The sequence below is a fragment of the Diplotaxodon limnothrissa genome, linkage group LG15, assembly GCF_057381915.1.
Source record: "Diplotaxodon limnothrissa isolate DT_005_m linkage group LG15, D_limnothrissa_male_GT1.1, whole genome shotgun sequence".
In the NCBI taxonomy this organism is placed as follows: domain Eukaryota; kingdom Metazoa; phylum Chordata; class Actinopteri; order Cichliformes; family Cichlidae; genus Diplotaxodon; species Diplotaxodon limnothrissa.
The window spans coordinates 35,502,611-35,523,780 of NC_140610.1; the positions used below are offsets into that span (position 1 = coordinate 35,502,611).

Genomic DNA, 21,170 nt, shown 5'->3' on the forward strand with positions numbered 1-21,170 from the left:
CATTTTGTTTATTTTGTATGCAGAAATTCAATTCCAAAAGCCAGATGCAACTTGCCCCAAAAATAATACTGCTATACTGAGTGTTTCTCTTGTGTGCATGTGTGCACCTTGCAGGCAAAAAATTACACAGGGTGCTGAAATATTTCATGTTAAACCAAAACATCATGTAGGAGTCGGGGTTGTTAAGGCAAGGCAAGTTTATTTATATAGCACAATTCAACAACAAGGTGATTCAGAGTGCTTTACAGAGACATTAAAAAATAAAAACAATAAAAAGCATGATTTAAAATTGATAAAAAAAAACAGTAGATAAAATCAGAACAGTAGATAAAATCAGTAGTTAAAATGTAAGTTTTGAAATTTAAGTTTAAAGTGTGGATTTGGTGTTTTATTCAAATGCAGCTGAGAACAGGTGAGTCTTCAACCTGGATTTAAATAAACTGAGTGTTTCAGCTGATCTGAGGCTTTCTGGGAGTTTGTTCCGGATATATGAAGCATAAAAGCTGAATGCAGCTTCCCCGTGTCTGGTTCTGACACAGTAAACAGTAATTTAGTTTATTAAATCTATTAACTTGTGATGAAATATTCAGCTACATGGAAAAAAGGAGGTAATAAAAATGTTCAAAATAATTTATTATCTTGAGACTGATGACCTTTAATGTCATTATTTTCTGTTGCTGAGCTCAAATTAAGAACCAGTTCACCAAAATTTTGAAGGGAGAAACTGGATGTTCACAAAGTACAGATACTATATCTCCCAATACCCACAATATAAGAAGGCTTCTAATTTGTAGTTTAGCTTCTAATTTCTGCCTTTCAAGTAACCCAGTTAACACAGGGAACTAGTACTCAGTAGGATCACCTGCAGGTACATGATTGAATCATTTTAAAGGAAATGTCATCAGCTGCTCAGACTATTACATCATCTCCTCAGTCTTCTCCTAGTCTTTGGTTTGCATGTTGCTCATTCGGTCACTGAGCTCATCAAAGTAATTATCAACAAAGCGAAGCATCTGGATGACGGCGCTGAGCAACAGGATGTCACAATTCATGTCCAACTCCAGCTCCTCGCTGTAGTTCTTCAACGGAACAACACAGGACAACGGCACACCGAGCCGAGAGCCGACCTCCTGCATCTGTATGACAGAACACAGGGGAAAAAGTATTACTACCCTCATATAAAATGTTTATTAATAAAAAATAAATTTAAAAAAAGCAGTTTAAAAAAAGTAAAAAATGCTTACCACATCTTTAATGTAGCCACTCTTATAAATGTTTCTCACATCCTCTTTCACCAGTGGACAGGCTTCATCTACTTTAGTGAGGAGGACCAGCTGAGGAATACCTGGAAACAAAATGAGCAGGAAGATCACTTTGACATAATGATTTCTATTGGATTGTTATTGGAATATCCAAATTCTTTGAGTTGTTTAAGATATGAAATGAAGTTGAAAATTGCTGTCATGATTCCGGCTCACTTGTGCAGAGTTCTGTCGTGCTGTGAATTTTCCAAGTTTAGTTAATCATGTTTGTAGTTACACGTTCTCTGTTTAAATTCGTTTCCTTTCGTGTCCAGTCTGTCTTAGTCTCATCTGTGCATCCTCCCTAGAGTCCCCTGTATGTAGTCAGTCTTGTCTCCCTGTCTGTGTGTGAAATCTGCATCTTTGTATTCTGTACTTTCCATCTTATTGTGCCAGTCACTCTTCTTCTCTTACATTTAGTTACTTCCTGTCTCCTGACATACCCTTCCTCCTGTGTTATTTTCCTTTTTGATTACTTTGTACTTTTGCAATCAGTCTCAATAAAGGCTTGTTTTCCATTAAGCTCATTTCTGCCTGTCTACAGTCCATGCATGGCTGTTAAACTGGTCCACCTATAGCTTTTTTTTTTTGTTAAAAAGGGAAAAAATTTCCAATTTCAACACATAATATACTAATTTGCACAGATAAAAACTGATTTTCAGTGATTTTTACATTATTGCATTTTTGTCTTCATTTGTTTTACACATAAACTGTCTAATCCCCCAAAGATATGACAAAACCTCAGGCACTGACCGATTAGGTTGACCTTTCTGCGGATAGCATCCAGCTTCTCCTCCAGCCCTGTGGGCATGATGGAGACCTTGGAAGCATCAATAACATAGGCCACACAGTGGATCTTGTCCTTGAGTCCAGGAGATGTGCGATAGCCGTGGGCCTCAGGATGCAGAGGAGCTGAAGGGTTGAACTAAATGACACATTTGAGGAGAAACAGAGACACAGTTTGAGTCGACTGCTGACAAATCAGTGTTTCATACATTCAGTGTCCCGTGATGTACTGTAGCACCTGATAACGGTCTGGCAGGTGACCTTTGAGGATGCTGCTCAGATCGTCTATGTCAAGCCCCGCCCCTTTGGTCTCCTCCAGTCCCATGGTATCACACAAGATTATTGGCAGAGGTTTCCCTTCACGCCCAGCTTTCACAGAGTAGGAGCGAAACTGTTTACAGTACAATGAGAATGAGTGACAGACCACTGAAATCAGTCACAATAAGTGGAAATCATCAGACAGCAGACACAGACCTGTGTGGTGAGGCTGGTGGAGGAGGAGCCAGAGATGGCCTGGCTGGTGACGTGGCCTCTGAATACAGAGTTGACAGAGTTAAAGAAGCTGGACTTTCCAGCTCCGACTGGTCCAATGAGCAAAACCCGAGGCTGGGTCACAGAGCTGACTGTGGGTTTGTAGCTTTTAATGTACTCAATCAGCTCCGTCCTCTTCCTGTACAAAACAAGGAGATGAATAATGGTAACATTTTGAATGTGAAGAAATTTTGAATATAACAGTAATGTTTAGTGTAAAGCCAAAACAAAACATGGTAACATGGTAAACAGTATTGCATAGTATTTTGCAGGAATGCCACCTTAAATACTTTGTAGAGTATGACATTCAAATATAGCTTGTTTGTCATAAAGTGTGGATAATGTAACTGCATTCAGTTCAAAAATAGATTATTGCTTTTCCCCCGATCAAACTCTTTAAAATATGTTGTGCATAAAGCATCAGACTGGATGTTGGCTCCATCAGACTTACTTAGATTCCCAGGTTACAGTCCTCCATGGCCTCTCAAGTTCAGTGCTTTCTTAAAGAAAAAAGTGAAATGATACATTAATGTTATTGAATTTAGTAAAGACATTAAATTCAACTCTCTAGATCTGCAGATACATACTGGGCTAATCCCAAGCCTTCATTTTGCTTTGAGTCATTTAGACATTTAGACTTGCTGTTTTTTCCCCTGCTAACCTAAATATGCTTGAGCTTCATGGCATGAGCTGATGACTGGCATTCTCTTTCAGGATTTTCTGGTAGGGGGCTGAACTTTAGTGATGTGACGTTCTGTATCGAGGCTTCAAAGCTTGTGTCGAGTAATGGAGGGGGCGTTTCCGCGATGCGCGTATCGAGGCTTGCTTCATTTATGGGAGGAGCTGAAAATGATGACGTGCGAAGCCTCGCTGCCCGGCTGTACCACGTGACTGGTTCATGAAGTGGTTCGAACTTTGCCGCGAGATATGACAGCGATATAAACCCCTCAGTCTTCATTCAAAATGTGGGTGTTTGATGGAGAGTTGCAGTTAGTGAGAGTTTGGAGACAGTTTGGAGGTTTATGAGAGAAAGTCAGGAGAGAATGGGGCCAGCTAAGAAGAGGAGGATGTTCTCCCCTGTGTGGGAACATTTTGATTTTATTCCTCTCAACAAGGTATTTAAATTTCTACAGAAGATGTATTTTCATAATACTGATGGTGCAATACAATTTATGTTAAGCGGCTTTACTTTTGTACAAGGTGAAGTGTTTGCTATGTGCCAGGGAGCTGGGATATAATAACAACAACACCTCATCCATGCTTAGGCACTACAGAGCTTTGCATGAGAATAAGGGAACACCGATTGTGGAGCAAGACCAGGTGAGCCATCAAATGCAATGATAATATAGCATGCAGTAATGTTACTAAATGATATAACAATATTATACAACTGTAATAAGTTACGTGTGTGATATTTATATTTGTGCTTTGTTTTTGTTGTCTTTCCTCAGGAGAACAATCTTAAATAGATGAAGACCTGGTTACCATGGTGATTGAGGACTCCCAGCCATTTAGCATTGTGGAGGACAAAGGATTTACAAGATTTGTTAAATCATTGAATCCTAGCTATGTTCTCCCCACTAAAAAGGTCATAAAAGCAGTGAAAATTTAGTTTTTACAGAATAAAATGTGAACAGGCAGGACTGCTGTCCATACCTCAACGTTACAAAAGCACAACCACTGTCCACACCCCAACCACACCTCACCTCACAGTAAATGATCATTTCCATTTTAAGCATTTCCAAATTATCATTTTCCATACTGCCAGTATAAATATACACAGTATACTGCATCACTACAATATAGATCTTTTGTTGTTGACATTTACAGGCTGTGTGCAAAATGTCACACTCTTCAAATTCATGCCAACCAATATTTTTACGTCCAGTAGGTGTCCTACTAGAGCAAATGAAGCTTCAAGAAGCTTTGCGCTGGGGTGAACCAATTGGATGAAAAGCTTCAGTGCTTCATGAAGCTTCATCTGCCCATCACTACTGAACTTGTGGTTCCATCAATTATGAAAACAGTATAATTGATGGATTATACTGTTTACGGTCTTGAAGTAAAAGCAGCAAAAGCATTCCTACACCATCACAATGCCACCACCATGTTTGTGTTAGGTGACGGCTGTGTGCAGACAGGAATGGGACCCAAGATGCAGACTCCAGAGAGAAACTTAAACCAAAACAGCTTTAATGCTGAACTCAAACATAACATAACTGGAAAAAAGTCAAAATAAACTAACACCAGTGGCTGGGCAAAACACACAGCAAAATAAACGGTAGATCACGACACGGACACAGGGAAACACAGGGCTTAAATACACAGAGGGAGCAATCAGGAAATGAGTAACAGGAGGGAAACACAGCTGGGGCAAATCAGGCCTAACGAGACAAGGGGAAGCAAAACCAGACACATTAACATCAGACATGGACTTTCAAAGTAAAACAGGAAACATAACACAGACTCACGGGCAGGCACTATAACAAAGGGAACAGACGTGGGACCAGGGCAGACACAGACACTGACTGGATGTGGGGATACAGCAGAATCAGAATCAGAATCAGAATCAGAATACTTTATTGATCCCTGGGGGAAATTATTTTTTGTTACAGTGCTCCATTATAAACCAACATTAAGACAAGACAGACAATATGCTAACTAAGAATAGTACAATATATACATATATATACATACATACATACATAAGTCACTTATAAATAAATATTTGGAAAAGAAACATGTGTAGTTGTAGCAGCAAACAGTGTGTTAAGTGGATGCGTTGTACAGGGAGATGGCCACAGGCAGGAATGATTTCCTGTGTCGTTCAGTGGTGCTTTTCGGTAATCTCAGTCTCTCACTGAACGAGCTCCTGTGACTGACCAGCATGTCATGGAGTGGGTGGGAGGTGTTATCCAACATTGTCTTTATCTTGGACAGCATCCGCCTCTCCGACACCACCTTGAGGGAGTCCAGCTCCATCCCCACAACATTGCTGGCCTTACGGATCAGTTTATTAAGTCTGTTGGCATCTGCGACCCTCAGCCTGCTCCCCCAGCATGCAACAGCATAGAGGATCGCACTGGCCACCACAGACTCATAGAAAATCCTCAGCATTTTCTGGCAGATGTTGAAGGACCTCAGTCGCCTCAAAAAATAGAGACGACTCTGGCCCTTCCTGTAAAGTGCTGTGGTGTTTTTAGCCCAGTCCAGTTTATTGTCAATGTGTACTCCAAGGTATTTATAGTCCTCCACAATGTCAACACTGACCCCCTGGATTGAAACAGGGGTCAAGTGTTTCCTGGTCTTCCTGAAGTCCACGATCAGTTCCTTGGTCTTTGCCACGTTGAGCTGCAGATGATTCTGCTCACACCACGTGACAAAGGAGTCGACCACAGCCCGGTACTCTGTCTCATCATCCCTGCTGATGCATCCAACCACCGCAGAGTCATCAGAAAACTTCTGAAGATGGCAGGTCTCTGTGCAGTGGCTGAAGTCTGTGGTGTAGAGGGTGAAGAGGAAGGGGGAGAGGACAGTCCCCTGTGGTGCCCCTGTGTTGCTAATCACCTTGTCAGACACACACTGTGGGAGACGTACATATTGTGGTCTTCCTGTCAGGTAATCAACAATCCAGGACACCAGAGAAGCATCCACCTGCATCGCTGCTAACTTATCACCCAGGAGGGTCGGCCTGATGGTGTTGAAAGCACTGGAAAAGTCAAAAAACATGACCCTCACAGTGCTCGCCGGCTGGTCCAGATGGGTGTAGACACGATTGAGCAGGTAGATGATGGCGTCCTCTGTTCCGAGACGAGGCTGATAAGCGAACTGAAGGGGATCCAGATGTGGTCTTACTATGGGTCGCAGCTGGTCCAGGATGAGCCTTTCCAGGGTCTTCATGATGTGGGAGGTCAGTGCCACGGGCCTGTAATCCTGGGGGCCACTGGGACGAGGCGTCTTTGGTACAGGGACGAGGCATGATGTCTTCCACATCACCGGGACCCTCTGCAGACTCAGACTCAGCATAAACAGTTTATGAAAGACTCCACACAGCTGGGGGGCACAGGTCTTGAGGACAAGGGGACTCACTCCGTCTGGTCCAGCAGACTTGCCTGAGTGAAGTCTCCTCATTTGCATCTCAACCTGGTATTGAGTGAAGGTGATGGGTGGGGGAGGGGTGTCAGGAATCTCACAGGAGGCAACATGTGAAGAGAGAGGCTGGCACAGTGGTGTGGCTCTGGATTCCAGGCTGACTGCAGGTGAGGTTGTGGGGGTGGGAGCAGACACTGTGGTGTCGAATCTATTGAAAAACAGATTCAACTCGTCGGCTCTATTCTCACCTCCCTCAGCTCCCCTGCTGTTGGTTGGCCTGAATCCAGTGATGGTCTTCATGCCCCTCCACACCTCTCTCATGCTGTTCTGCTGGAGTTTCCACTCCAGCTTCCTCCTGTAATTGTCCTTAGCCTCTCTGATCTTGTCCTTTAGTAACACCTGGACCTTCCTCACCTCCTCTTTGTTGCCCCCTCTGAAAGCCCTCTTCTTGTTGTTGAGGAGGGCTTTGATGTCCTTAGTCACCCACGGCTTGTTATTTGGGTAACAATGAACAGTCTGAGCTGGAACAATGGAGTCGGTGCAGAAAGTTATGTAGTCTGTGATACACTCAGTAAGCCCATTGATGTCCTCGGCGTGAGGCTCACAGAGTGTTTCCCAGTCGGTCACCTCGAAACAGCCCTGTAGTTCCGCTATTGCCTCCTCTGACCACCTCCTAACAGTCCTGGTGGTCACAGGTTCCCTCCTCACAATTGGCACATAGCGGGGGGTGAGGTGAATCAGGTTATGATCTGACCTACCAAGTGGGGGGAGGGAGGAGGAGCTGTATGCATCCTTGACGTTAGCATACAGTAAGTCTAAAGTTTTCTCTCCCCTGGTGGGACAGTCCACATATTGTTTGAATGTTGGTAGTGTATTGTCCAGTGATACATGGTTGAAGTCACCCGAGATCACAATAAAGGCACTCGGGTGCTGAGTCTGTAGCCGAGCTATGGCAGAGTGGATAGTGTCACATGCAGCTGTGGGGTTAGCAGAGGGGGGAACATAAACAGCCACCAAGATGACGTGAGAGAATTCCCTGGGTAAATAATACGGCCTGAGTCCAACAGCACACAGTTCAGTGTCCGGGCAACAAATCCTTTCTTTGATTGTTATGTTGGCAGGGTTACACCACCGGTTGTTAACTAAAACAGCAAGCCCACCTCCTTTACGCTTACCGCTAGCGATGCTGTCCCTGTCCGCCCGAACAGTGTGGAAGCCTTCCACGGAAGCATTCTCATCGGGAATGACCTGGTGCAGCCATGATTCGGTGAAACACATCAGGCTACACTCTCGGTATTCCCTCTGACTCCGTACCAGTGCTGAGAGCTCGTCGATTTTACTTGCCAACGATCGCACATTTCCCATCACGATAGACGGCAGACACGGTTTAAACCTCCTCCTCGCTTCGAGCCTCCGCTGTCTCACCGTCACCTTTTTTCTTCTCTTCTGTCCTTGACCTCTGCATCCCCGATGTGTTTTCCTCCAAATTTCAGCTGGTACTTCTGCGGGCACTTCTGCGGGCCTGGCCAGTGAGCCGGCCGGCATCAGGGCGATCAGCTGATCTCTGGAGTAAACAGTCCGTGCGTGTAGGAGATGTGCCGCGGTCCCGTTCCATGATAAAAGTAACAGTTCCACGGCCACCAGAAGAACAAAAACTCTCTCAATCCACATGATTGAGTAAGAGATAGAAAACGGAGGAAAATACAAGTCAGAAAAAAAAAAGAATACGTAAGAAAAAAGAGCTAAACTAAGAGAAAAGCAGGAGCGACTGTAACAGGCTGCACGCTGGTTGGCGCATGCAGAAAGGGGAGACAGCAACATGGAACACAGACAGAAAACCAGAACACTAAAACTCTAACCAAACCCCACCCAGAGAACCTAAACTAAGAATAATCCTAAAACCCATAAAGCAAAGCTAGAATATAATGAAATAACAAAATCAAAGAACCAAAAACACAAAACACTGGGTCAACGACCCAGGGACCCTAACAGTTTGACTGTTGGTTTCATGTTCTTATTATGAAATGTTGTGTTAGTTTTATATCAGTTGTATATATATATATATATATATATATGGTTCACTCAAGTCCCCAACTTTAGATGTCACTGACTTTGTTTCTCAAGTTTCTTTATTGTTTTGTGATGTTTTGCTTTTTGAGATCTTTTAGCTTACTTCATTTTTTCAGACATCTTTAAATTAAGAGATTTCATTATTCGGCAGGTCTGTTAGTAATCATGCTTGGGTGTTGGCATATTGTAGTATTTGTACTGTGATATATCTAATTTATCAACACTTATCTGCAACAGCTAAATGATTACATGATGCCTTATGTTACACTTACCCTCCACTTCGTAGACTTCACACTCAGTCAGGTTGAGATCATTGCCATGCATCTCTGCAGCAGGGAAGTTGTAATAATTTCCTGGATTGCTGTACGTTACTGCTTGGCTTCCATTGACAAGAACCAAATCTCCTCCAAAATAAGGCCCAGAGTTAGCTATCATTCTCACTGCATATGTAGGATTAGTAACTGGATATTTGATGAGGTTTTCACCATTAAATGTGAAAAGAAAAGCCTGATCATCATTCACGTACTGTCCAGACTGACTAAAAGGTTGTTTGGTGTAGCCTCCAAACACAAAACCAGAGTTGTTGTAGCCCACAGACACAGTGGGAGAGCGGTTGTCACATCTTTGGTGAAATGCTGCACCGGTGAAGCCGTGGATGCTGGCCTTGTACAGCAGCTGTAGTTTGACTCTTCTCAGCTGAGCGCAGATTGTTCTCTGCTGGCTTTGTGTTAGCATGGGGTTCATTTTGGACTCTTGGTTGTTTGAGTGTAGTAAAGAAAGTGACTGAATCTGTGGAATCAATCACAAAAAGACAAACACAATCTACATGAACCCCAAAATCAGTTTTAATGGCTCAGCATAGGGAAAGAATTACAATTTACAATAATTTCTATTGAGACCTCCAGTAGATATTCTTAGTGTACAGGCTGTGATCAGCTGACCTGCTGTTCCCTGCGGATTTACACACCTGAATTCAACCAGATGTGAGCAGATGTTTCATGAGCTCTCCTGGGTGATTTCCATCAATTAGATGGATGCACCGGTCCAACACACTGTTGTTTACTTTAAACCCATCACAGTACAGAAATATAGAAATATATAGCAAACTAACCTGCATACCTTGCACTAACCTGCAGAGGATTTTCATGTAACCTTTAAATAACACAGTCTACCTCAGTTTGTCTCTTTCTATTCTTTCCCTGTGACGTACAGCAGCTGCACCTTTACCTAGCAAAACACGAAGAGACTATTTGGTGTTTGAAGGCTCAGTGACAGAAAATAATAAGCAAAACTAAGGAGCCTTATTTGAAAATGGAAGGAGCAGAGAGTCCAGATATTTGTTTAAAAATGTAGGGAGTAAAATTAAAAGGTTGTCAGAAAAAAACTCCTCAAGTAAAATTCTACTTAAGTAGCTACATTTAAAAACAATATACATCATTATTTTCCTTTTTTATTGCCTTCAGATGTTTGTTTCTAGAAAGAACCTGTAAATGTCCAGTTTTGTTTATTGATCTAAGCCTGAACAGCTACGCGTAGTGTCCAGTAGAGGGCTCTGTTGTTTAGTTAGCGGCAAGCTGCACTTCCAGGTCAGACCGGTTTTTGTGGCGCACATGTCCCAGTAGGCAGCTCTCAATGAAGCGTGAAGCAGCGTGATACCGGACTCTAGCAAAATTAACAATTTGCAGCCCTTGGAATGCGGAGCGAGGTACATGTTTTAAGTTGTATTTCTTTGCTTAATTGATATTTTGTTGTATTTTCTGCTTTATTTGAGTTCATATTTGTAATAAGCGTCTAAGAAAATGTATTTTGTGTTTCTGTTTAGTTTTCACGGTGCATTGGCGCACCTGGCGCACTGTTAGATTCTGAATGAATCTCAAAGTAAAAATTACTGCACCCGTCGAGGCTCTCTCTATTTCTTCCTTGGTCCGGGGAACTGCTACAGTGAAAACTCGATCGCTGAGTGAAGGCTACTTGCTAGCTCCCATGCTAGATGAGTGCAGCCCGTGCCACGAGCTGGGTCCGTGTGTCAGCTGTGAGAGATTTCTACACCAGTCAAGATCATCTTTGCTTCGTCGCCTACCTCCCCTTTGAACTCTGATGGTTACTTTACGAAGGTGCAGGTATTATGCCCATTAAGGACTTTGCTGATAACAAAGTTAAAATGTCTGCACACTAATTCAGAGTTACTTGCCTTAAATATTTTTGTGGTTACAGCCTTAAAGGTATACTGCATTGCACTGAGTAATTACAATCTTTAAATTGTATGGGTTTATTCTTCTTGAAAGTAACGTATATCAGCGGTATTTACAGTTACATTTTGTCTAATATGTGGGTGCTAATCCGTTTATTTATGTGATGTAAACGTCTGATGTGAGCATTGTTTCCAAAAGTAACACTCACGTAAGTTTAAGTCCAGACGTTATCGCATAGAGCAACATACACATTACAGTAACAAAATGTTGAACGCTGCTGAAGAAGCCGACGACTCAGAGCAACAAGGAGTAAGATCCAGCAATCGTGAAAGGCATTTAACTGAAAAGGGTAAAGAAATGCAGGAATATGAGGCAAAGAAAAATGAGAAGGCATTTAACAAAGCTTATGACACTTGGAAGAAGGCAGCTAAAGAAATCAGAACAAAGCTGAAAACTTTCTGCTCACCTGAAGAGCTAAACAATGCCAGTCATGACATAAGAGACAAGCACGCTGTAGTACAACAGCATTATGAACCCATTCGCCGCAGCCAATCCATGACGCCCGACATTGTTAAGCGAATGGATGCTTGTGCAGTGCTTACAACTGACATTTGTGAAGTTGTTGCTAAACGACAGGAAAATATCGATCAGCTCTTTAACGATCGCCTTGAAAAGGAAAGAGTACGAGTGATGTTAAACAAAAGGGACTATAGTTCTGTGTTTGGTGATACAAAAACTGAAACGTCGTTCCCAGAGGGTTCAGTTGCACGCTCAAAGGCAGATTCTACTGGCAGTCGTGAGGTGGAAGCAGAAGCTGAACTTGCAGCCAAAGTGGAACAAGCAAAGGCCACACAAGAAATATTGGCACAGGAAACCAAGATCAGCCAAATGGAAAATGAGTGGAAAATAAAGGAAGTGGAAACAAAGGCAAAGTTGGAGGAGGAAAAGACTAAACTTCAACAGTTAAAGGCAGACAGCGAAGTGAAAGTAGCAGCTGCACGAGTAAGAGCCCTTAGCGCTCAAAATGACATTGAAAGCCATGATCAAGTGTCCTGCTACAACTTAGAAAATTCCGCAAATCTCCCCAACATCGCACCACGGCTCTCTTTAAATCCACAAGCACCAACATTTAGACCTCACAATACTACTCCAGAACGTGAAGAACTTAGCTTAGTTCAAGCCCTCGCCAGCTCTCTTACCCTAAACAGGCTTCCTGTACCTGAGCCCACCATCTTTAGTGGCGACCCCCTAAAGTTTATGGATTGGAAGGTATCCTTTATGGCACTAATTGGTGACAAACCTTTACCTGTGTGTGAGAAAATGTTGTATCTAAAGAGCTATCTTGCAGGTGAAGCACGAAAGGCAGTAGAGGGATATTTCTTCCGCAACAGTGAGCAGGCATACGCAGGCATTTGGAGCGTTTTAGAGGAAAGGTATGGCAGCCCATTTGTTATCCAAAGAGCCTTTAGGGCTAAACTCACAAAATGGCCTAGAATAGCTGCCAATGATCCTAAAGCACTGAGGGAGTTTGCAGATTTTCTCCAAAGCTGTGCAGAGGCTATCCCTCAAGTCAAAGGCCTAGAGATCCTTAATGATTGTGAGGAAAATCACAAGCTTCTAAGAAAACTGCCTGAGTGGATAGTGCAGAGATGGAGCCGCATTGTGGTGGAGGAGCTAGACAAAAGCCAAGACTACCCCAACTTCGCTCGCTTTACAAAGTTCATACAAAATGAAGCTAAAGTAGTTTGCAATCCTGTTGCCTCACCATTCCTAATAAACGAAAGGGCATCAGAAGAGCAGCATGTTAAAAGAGCGAAGGCACTCAGTACTACCATCCAACCAAAGTCTCCACCAATCCCAGTATCTACTTCTAGACCTAAACCCCCATGTTTGTTTTGCAAAGAAGAATCGCACGGCATAGCTAAGTGTCCTGCTTTTGCAGCGAAAACTAGTGATGACAAGAAAGTTTTCATTCAAGAAAATCGTCTCTGCTTTGGGTGTTTGAGGAGGGGTCATGTAACCAAAGAATGCAGAGGACGTCACTCCTGTAGTAAGTGTGGTCGGCGTCACCCCACCTGTCTACACACAGAAAGAGTGAATGAACCTAAAGAAAAGAAAACTGAGGATTCTAAATCCCCAGATGAAGGTGCAAACAAGGAAGTGCATAATGTTATGACTCATGTACTAACAAGGAAACCATCTTCCACATCCAGCATAGTACCAGTATTTGTGTCAGTTGCATCTGAGCCTGAGAAAGAAATACTTACATATGCCCTGCTTGATACCCAGAGTGACTCATCCTTTATTTTAGAGGATTTGGCCTTAGAACTAAATGTAGACGCCCAACCAGTGCAGTTAAAGCTTAGCACCATGACTTCCGTCGACACAGTCGTTGCAAGTAAACTTGCCAACAACTTACAGGTGCGTGGGTTTGATTCTGAGACTCGTGTCCGAATAGAACACGTCTACTCTCGTGACTTTATCCCAGTTGACAAGTCTCATATCCCTACCAAGGAAACGGCATTTCAGTGGCCACACCTTGAAGGCTTAGCTAACAAGTTACAGCCATTGCAGAACTGTGAAGTAGGTCTATTGATTGGTTATGACTGCCCATCAGCACTAGCCCCCCTAGAGATCGTCACAGGCAAAATAAACGAACCTTTCGCACAAAGAACCCTACTAGGATGGAGTATTATTGGTTCTGGTAATCCTCACCTAGACAGAGAAGGTAACCAGAGTTATGTGCACAGGATCACAGTCAAAGAAATGCCCATACCATCAGCCACAGAAGTACTCAAAGTCCTAGAGACTGACTTTAATGAGAGAAACTATGAGGATAAGTATGTATCACAGGATGATGTTCGCTTCATACAAATCCTCAGTGATACAATAAAACAAAGATCAGATGGGCACTATGAGATGCCGCTTCCCTTCAAGGGCAATGATCCACCAGCGCTTCCCAACAATAAGAAGTTAGCCACAGTCCGACTGCAACACCTGAAGAAAAGGCTAAAGGCTGATAAACAGTATCATGAACATTACTGTTCCTTTATGAGAGACATTATCAGCAGTGGTGATGCAGAATTAGCCCCCCCTTTGTCTGAAGGCAAGACTGCATGGTACATCCCACACCATGGGGTATATCACCCGAAAAAACCAGCCAAGCTAAGAGTTGTCTTTGACTGTTCAGCAAAATTTCTCGGTGTCTCATTAAACGACACTCTTCTCACAGGTCCAGATATGATCAACTCATTGGTGGGGGTACTCTGTCGTTTCAGAAAGGAAAATGTAGCCATAATCTGTGATATCGAGAGAATGTTCCACCAGTTCTCTGTTTGTCCAGACATGTGCAACTATCTGAGATTTCTGTGGTGGCAGGATGGACAATTAGACAAAGAACCCAGAGAGTACAGAATGGCTGTACATCTATTCGGTGCCAGTTCATCCCCTGGATGTGCTAATTTCGGCCTGAAATATTTGGCACAACAGTACAGAGCAGACTATCCTAAGGCCTCAGAGTTTGTTGAACAGAACTTTTATGTAGACGATGGTCTAACTAGTGTCCCATCAGTTAAAGAGGCACAAGAACTCATCACCGAAACACAAGCACTTTGTAGACTTGGCGGTCTACATCTGCACAAGTTCAACTCAAACCAAAGTGATGCGCTTTCCCAGCTGGAACCCTCAGACAGAGCAGACACCACAGAACCGCTCGATTTCAAACCTGACACAACAGCTGAAGGCCATGTGCTCGGCATCCAGTGGTCAATCAAAAATGATACTTTCAGTTTCAAAATAAACACTAAGGACCAACCTCCTACTCGCCGGAGCATACTGTCAGTGATCTCATCCCTGTACGACCCACTAGGGTTCGTAGCTCCCTTCACCTTAAGAGGCAAAGGTATCCTACAGGAACTGTGTCGCAGAGGCATTGAATGGGATGACCCCCTTCCTGACAACTTACGCTCACGGTGGGAGGACTGGAAAGATGGGTTGGAAAGACTAAAATCGGTTGCAGTGCCTAGATGTTACCACCCACCAGAACTAACAGACATTGTAAAGGTGGAACTGCACCACTTTTGTGATGCTAGTGATTTAGGATATGGTGCATGCTCCTATATTAGGTACCTCAGCAACGAGAAGGTCCACTGTAGTCTTGTTATGGCTAAGGCAAGAGTCGCACCTACCAAGGTGACAAGTATCCCACGATTAGAACTCTCAGCCGCAGTCACATCAGCCAGAATGAGCAGCATGCTAAAAGCAGAGCTTCAGATGTGCATTAATGAAGAGTTCTTTTGGACTGACTCCCAAGTAGTCTTAGCCTATATTAACAATGAGGCACGACGGTTCCACGTCTTCGTTGCCAACCGTGTTCAGTTAATTAGGCAAACTACAGATCCCAAACAGTGGCACTACATTGACACAGCTCAGAATCCTGCAGATTACGCCTCTAGAGGGCTCAGTGCATCAGAAATCATGTCAACATGTTGGTTGTCTGGTCCAAAGTTTCTGTGGGAACATGACATTTCATATGCACCCAGCCCCTCAGCTGTGTTGTTAGTAGGGGATCCAGAAGTCAAAGCAGTCAAAGCTCTCACAACTCAAACAAGTGAACAAGACAATATCCTCAGCCGTTTGTCAAGATTTTCAAGCTGGTCAATGCTCCTTAAAGTGGTTGCAAGGATAAAAGGATTGAGATCCAGCAAAGCCCAGTATGGAAACTTTGTAACAGTAGATGAACGGAGAACAGCTGCTGACACAATAATAAAGCTCCTTCAGCAGCAGGCCTTTTCTCAAGAGATGGAAGTGTTGAAGGTGGGAGATAACCTTCCGAGTTCAAGTCCCCTCTTTAGAGTAGATCCAGTGCTAGATCAAGGACTTCTCCGTGTTGGAGGAAGACTGAAGAAGTCAACACTCTGTCAGGGACTTAAGCACCCCATCATCCTCCCAAAAGACCATCACATTACAAAGTTGATCATTGCTCATTTTCATGCACAGATTTGTCATCAAGGTAGAAGCCAAACTCTCATGGAAATCAGATCGAACGGATTTTGGGTGATTGGTGGGAGCAAGGAAGTTGCAAAACTAATAAGTAAATGTGTTCAATGTCGAAAACTAAGACGTTCACCAGAAGAACAACGCATGTCTGAACTTCCAAAGGAACGAGACGTTGGCGCAGAGTCCAGTATCTCACTGAGCAGTTTTGGAGTAGATGGAAAAGAGAGTACCTTCTGAACATATCTACGAGACAGAAATGGCACCTACCACGTCGAAATCTTAAAGTCAATGACATAGTCATTATCAAAGAAGACATGCTTCCCAGAAATCAGTGGCAACTGGCTCGAGTGGTTGAAGCACCAGAAGAAGATGACGGTTTGGTCCGCAGAGTCAAGCTTCAAGTTGGCGATCGAGGCTTAATAAAGAAGCAGGGAACAGCACACAAACCTCACGTAGTTGAGCGACCTGTTCAAAAGCTTGTAGTTCTATTAGAAAATAACTAATTGATGTTTCAATCAATACTTTCACATCAGGCGTATTTTGCGAAAGTTTATTGATGATGTATTTGAAATTGTGTTCGTTCTTGTAGTAATGTCCATATGTTAAAGCTGGAAATCATGTAAAGAATGTTGTTTGTTATACATGATTTGGTGGGAGTGTAAATGTCCAGTTTTGTTTATTGATCTAAGCCTGAACAGCTACGCGTAGTGTCCAGTAGAGGGCTCTGTTGTTTAGTTAGCGGCAAGCTGCACTTCCAGGTCAGACCGGTTTTTGTGGCGCACATGTCCCAGTAGGCAGCTCTCAATGAAGCGTGAAGCAGCGTGATACCGGACTCTAGCAAAATTAACAATTTGCAGCCCTTGGAATGCGGAGCGAGGTACATGTTTTAAGTTGTATTTCTTTGCTTAATTGATATTTTGTTGTATTTTCTGCTTTATTTGAGTTCATATTTGTAATAAGCGTCTAAGAAAATGTATTTTGTGTTTCTGTTTAGTTTTCACGGTGCATTGGCGCACCTGGCGCACTGTTAGATTCTGAATGAATCTCAAAGTAAAAATTACTGCACCCGTCGAGGCTCTCTCTATTTCTTCCTTGGTCCGGGGGACTGCTACAGAACCAAATCTAAATGTATGTTGCTACTTTGGTCTCAACAGAAAAAAATGAGTTAACATAACGATGTCATAAGTTTCATTTCCAGACAGACTGGCATAAGGATGAGCACGTTTTGTTCTCTCACTTCATCAGGAATCCTTTAACACATTTGCAGTGGTTGCTTTTAGAATAATGCATACATTTCACTATATAAATAGAACTGAATTTGTGACTTTAGTGGTGGCTACTACTCTACTCCTACTCTACGCAACTACATCAGTATAGTTACTATCCCGAAAGGAAAACTTTAGTTAATAAAAATCTTACAGGCACAATTTTAAGTTAAATTCCTTAAGCTCTTTAACATTTCTGCTTTTACCTCCTGTTCCAGACGGACGAGGGAGCAGGGATCGCGGACCTTGCTGTAAACACACGGAGGACTACAGACAGGTGTGCCAAGGTAGTTATTCCAGGTGTTGTGCCAAACACAAGCAGTTAGTTACCCGTGCGTCGGGAGCGCGCACTGGGCACGGACCGCAGACGAGGACGTTCAATTCAATTCAATTCAATTTTATTTATATAGCGCCAAATCACAACAAAAGTCGCCTCAAGGCGCTTCATAGATACAGAGAAAAACCCAACAATCATATGACCCCCTATGAGCAAGCACTTTGGCAACAGTGGGAAGGAAAAACTCCCTTTTAACAGGAAGAAACCTCCGGCAGAACCAGGCTCAGGGAGGGGCGGCCATCTGCTGCGACCGGTTGGGGTGAGAGAAGGAAGACAGGATAAAGACATGCTGTGGAAGAGAGACAGAGGTTAATAACAGATATGATTCAATGCAGAGAGGTCTGTTAATACATAGTGAGTGAGAAAGGTGACTGGAAAGGAAAAACTCAATGCATCATGGGAATCCCCCGGCAGCCTATGTCTATTGCAGCATAACTAAGGGAGGATTCAGGGTCACCTGGTCCAGCCCTAACTATATGCTTTAGCAAAAAGGAAAGTTTTAAGCCTAATCTTAAAAGTAGAGATAGTGTCTGTCTCCTGAATCCGTTTAGCCTGATAACAGTACAATCACGTCTGTGTGTCATAAAAACTTTAACACTCAGCACGTTCTCAACAAGTGAACTGATCTGATAGAATCTGTTCTAGATGGCGGCGCGCACAGACGCAGCGGCCCGGAGCTCCTACACTTTTGCACTTTTGGTGGTACTGTGTATCATTTCACACAGTCTGGGGTTACTTCAATATAATAGAGATGATCTACTACAACTAAGCCGTGGAGATCTTCAATTAACATCCGAGTATCTCATCCCCCCGGAGATCGTCAAGCAACCCCCGGGGCTACCCGCAACAGCAAGCCGCAGGAGGAGACGCTGCGAGCGGAGGCAGAAGAGAGGCAGGCGGGGAGGCCTGTGGGCACGGCTAAAGGCTAGTCCGTTTAAACCACCACTCCCGACCATATTCCTCTCCAATGCCCGTTCAATCCGTTACAAACTGGATGAAATACGACTGCAGATCGCCACTCGACGGACTTTCAACAACTGTTCGTGCATGATTTTTACTGAAACCTGGCTGGACAGCGCCATTCCCGATGCGGCTATTGATCTAGCAGGCCGCACCGCCTATCGAGCCGACAGGTCTGCGGACTCGGGTAAGAAGACCGGCGGGGGGCTGTGCATCTATATTAACAACTTCTGGTGCACGAACGTCACCAAAATGTGAAGTGTGCTACCAGAGGAGATAGAACTTTGGACCAGGTGTACACCAACATGGCGAACGCATACAGAGCCCAGGCCTATCCCCACCTGGGTCTGTCAGACCATCTCTCCCTTCTGCTACACCCAATATACACACAAAAGATCAAGAGCACTGGGATTACAACCAAAACCGTGAGAACATGGCCGCAGGATGCTATTCCGATGCTTCAGGACTGTTTCCACTGCACAGACTGGGAGGTATTCAAGGTGCAGGACACTGACAACCGTGTCGCATTGGACAGTTACACCTCCACTGTCTTGGATTACATCTGTTTCTGTGTGGACAATGTAACAACTTGGAAACGACTCCGTGTGTTCCCTAATAATCCACCCTGGATGACACACAGAGTTCAACAACTTATTCGAACAAGGAACAACGCTTTCAACTCCGGGGACCAGGAGGCATACAGTGCTGCCAGGGCTAACCTGAGAAGAGGCATCAAGACTGCCAAGCAGCAGCACAGGAGGCGTATCGAGGCCAGGTTTGAGAACATCACAAACCCAAAGCAGGTCTGGGAAGGCATCAGGGCTATCACGGACTACAAAAGAAGAACACCATCACCCTCAGCCGATAGTCCTACTCTGGCTGAGGACCTAAACCTCTTTTATGCCCGCTTTGATAGGGAGAACACCGACCCTGTCCTGTCCCCTCTCCCCTCAACCGACCCTGCTCCGGTCCTGAGCACTCATGAGCTGAGGCGTGTGTTCCGGAGCATTAACACCAGGAAGGCGGCCGGGCCGGATGGAGTGCTGGGCCGGGTGCTAAAAGACTGTGCTGCGGACCTGGCGGACGTCTTCACCTCTATATATAACACCTCGCTGTCCTGTTCACTGGTACCATCCTGTTTCAAAGCAGCAACCATCATTCCCATCCCAAAACAGTCAAATGTCACATGTCTGAACGATTTCAGACCTGTGGCACTCACCCCCATTCCCGCCAAATGGGGGTGAGTGCCACAGGTGGTGGAAAAGCATCAGAGCTGCTTTTCCACCATCTCTGGACCCGCACCAGTTTGCATACAGGGAGAACCGGTCAACACCACAGTGCTCGGACTTATATCCAACAACGATGAGACAAACTACAGGACAGAGGTGCAACAACTAGAGTCATGGTGCCACGACAATAACTTGGTCTTAAACACCAAAAAGACCAAGGAGATCATTGTAGATTTCCGGAGGAAGGGTCATAACAACCATCTGCCTCTCTTCATTGGCAGTGAGGCGGTGGAGAGGGTGAGCAGTTTTAAATTCTTGGGGGTAACTGTGACCGAGGACCTGTCCTGGGGCAACCATATCACCTTAGTTGCACGGAAGGCCCAACAGCGCCTCTACTACCTGAGGAGACTACGGAGCGCACACATTCCCAGACCTCTGATGTTGAACTTCTATAACTGTGCCATCAGCAGCGTCCTGACGCATGGATTTCTAGTGTGGTTCCCCAGCTGCACCAAGGCCGACCAGCAAGCACTCCAGCGGGTGGTGAAAGAAGCTGGCAGAATTATTGGAACAATTCTGCCAGAGATTAGTAATATCTTCCCCACTCGCTGTCTGAGGAGGGTGCACAGTATCCTGCGGGACCAACATCACCCTGCGCGCCACCTTTTCCACCTGCTGCCCTCAGGGAGAAGGTACAGGTCTATACAGGCCAGAACATCCAGACTGGCCAACAGCCTGTATCCACAGGCTGTGAGGCTCCTGAACTCTGCCCCCCTCCCCTCTCTGCCCCCCTCTCACGGACAATAACCATATCCAACTTCTTAATAGCACTGAACTGGTTTGCATTGGTGCATTATATCTTTATTCTCTCTTCCCCCCCCCCCTCTTTCTTAAATAGACAACCATCATATCTCACAGTACAATAATATTGAACGGGTTGCATTGTTGCATTTTGTCATGTTTCTCAGGTCTTTGTCTGAATGTCCTGTGAACATTACCTGTCTTGTTCTCATGTTGTTGCTAAGGATTGTCTCATTGCACTGAAGTCACACTGGGTTAAATATTTACACTTGGGTTTTAAGGGGCTTTTTTTTTTTTTTTTTTTTACGGGTTGTACGGAAGCCCCAAACGCAATTTCATTGTTCTTTGACAATGACAATAAATAAATACTTGACTTGACTACTGTTCTGCCCAAATAGGGGAAGGCTGTAGGCCGACTTTGTGCAAGACTGGGGCAGAAAGACTTAAAAAGACTATGATCAATCGCAGTAATTAATTATAATCTAATATAATCTTAAATATACAGTAAATATACAATAAAGTTATTATTGTATTTTAGCTACAGAAGTATTTTAGAAGAATAAAACACACAATTGTTTTCATTGGTGCTCTTAGAAAGGTGCATTTTT

At 44.0% G+C, this 21,170-nt stretch overlaps 1 protein-coding gene across 2 annotated transcripts; it reads right to left on the reverse strand.

The window, feature by feature from the left end:
• Nucleotides 1–939: 939 nt before the first annotated feature.
• Nucleotides 940–9,524, reverse strand: LOC146617869 (interferon-induced protein 44-like). 2 transcript variants are annotated; one of them, XM_085373627.1, is made up of 7 exons: nt 9,053–9,524; nt 3,070–3,118; nt 2,562–2,757; nt 2,326–2,478; nt 2,055–2,226; nt 1,245–1,345; nt 940–1,136 (listed from the first exon to the last, which is right to left on the reverse strand). In XM_085373627.1, the coding sequence occupies exons 1-7, from the start codon at nt 9,522–9,524 to the stop codon at nt 942–944; spliced, it is 1,338 nt and encodes a 445-aa protein (XP_085229753.1). In that variant the 3' UTR covers nt 940–941. The 2 variants fall into 2 exon arrangements, with proteins under 2 accessions (XP_085229753.1, XP_085229754.1); XM_085373628.1 differs by having other exon boundaries at nt 3,070–3,114; nt 9,049–9,524.
• Between the last annotated feature and the right edge of the window lie 11,646 nt (nt 9,525–21,170).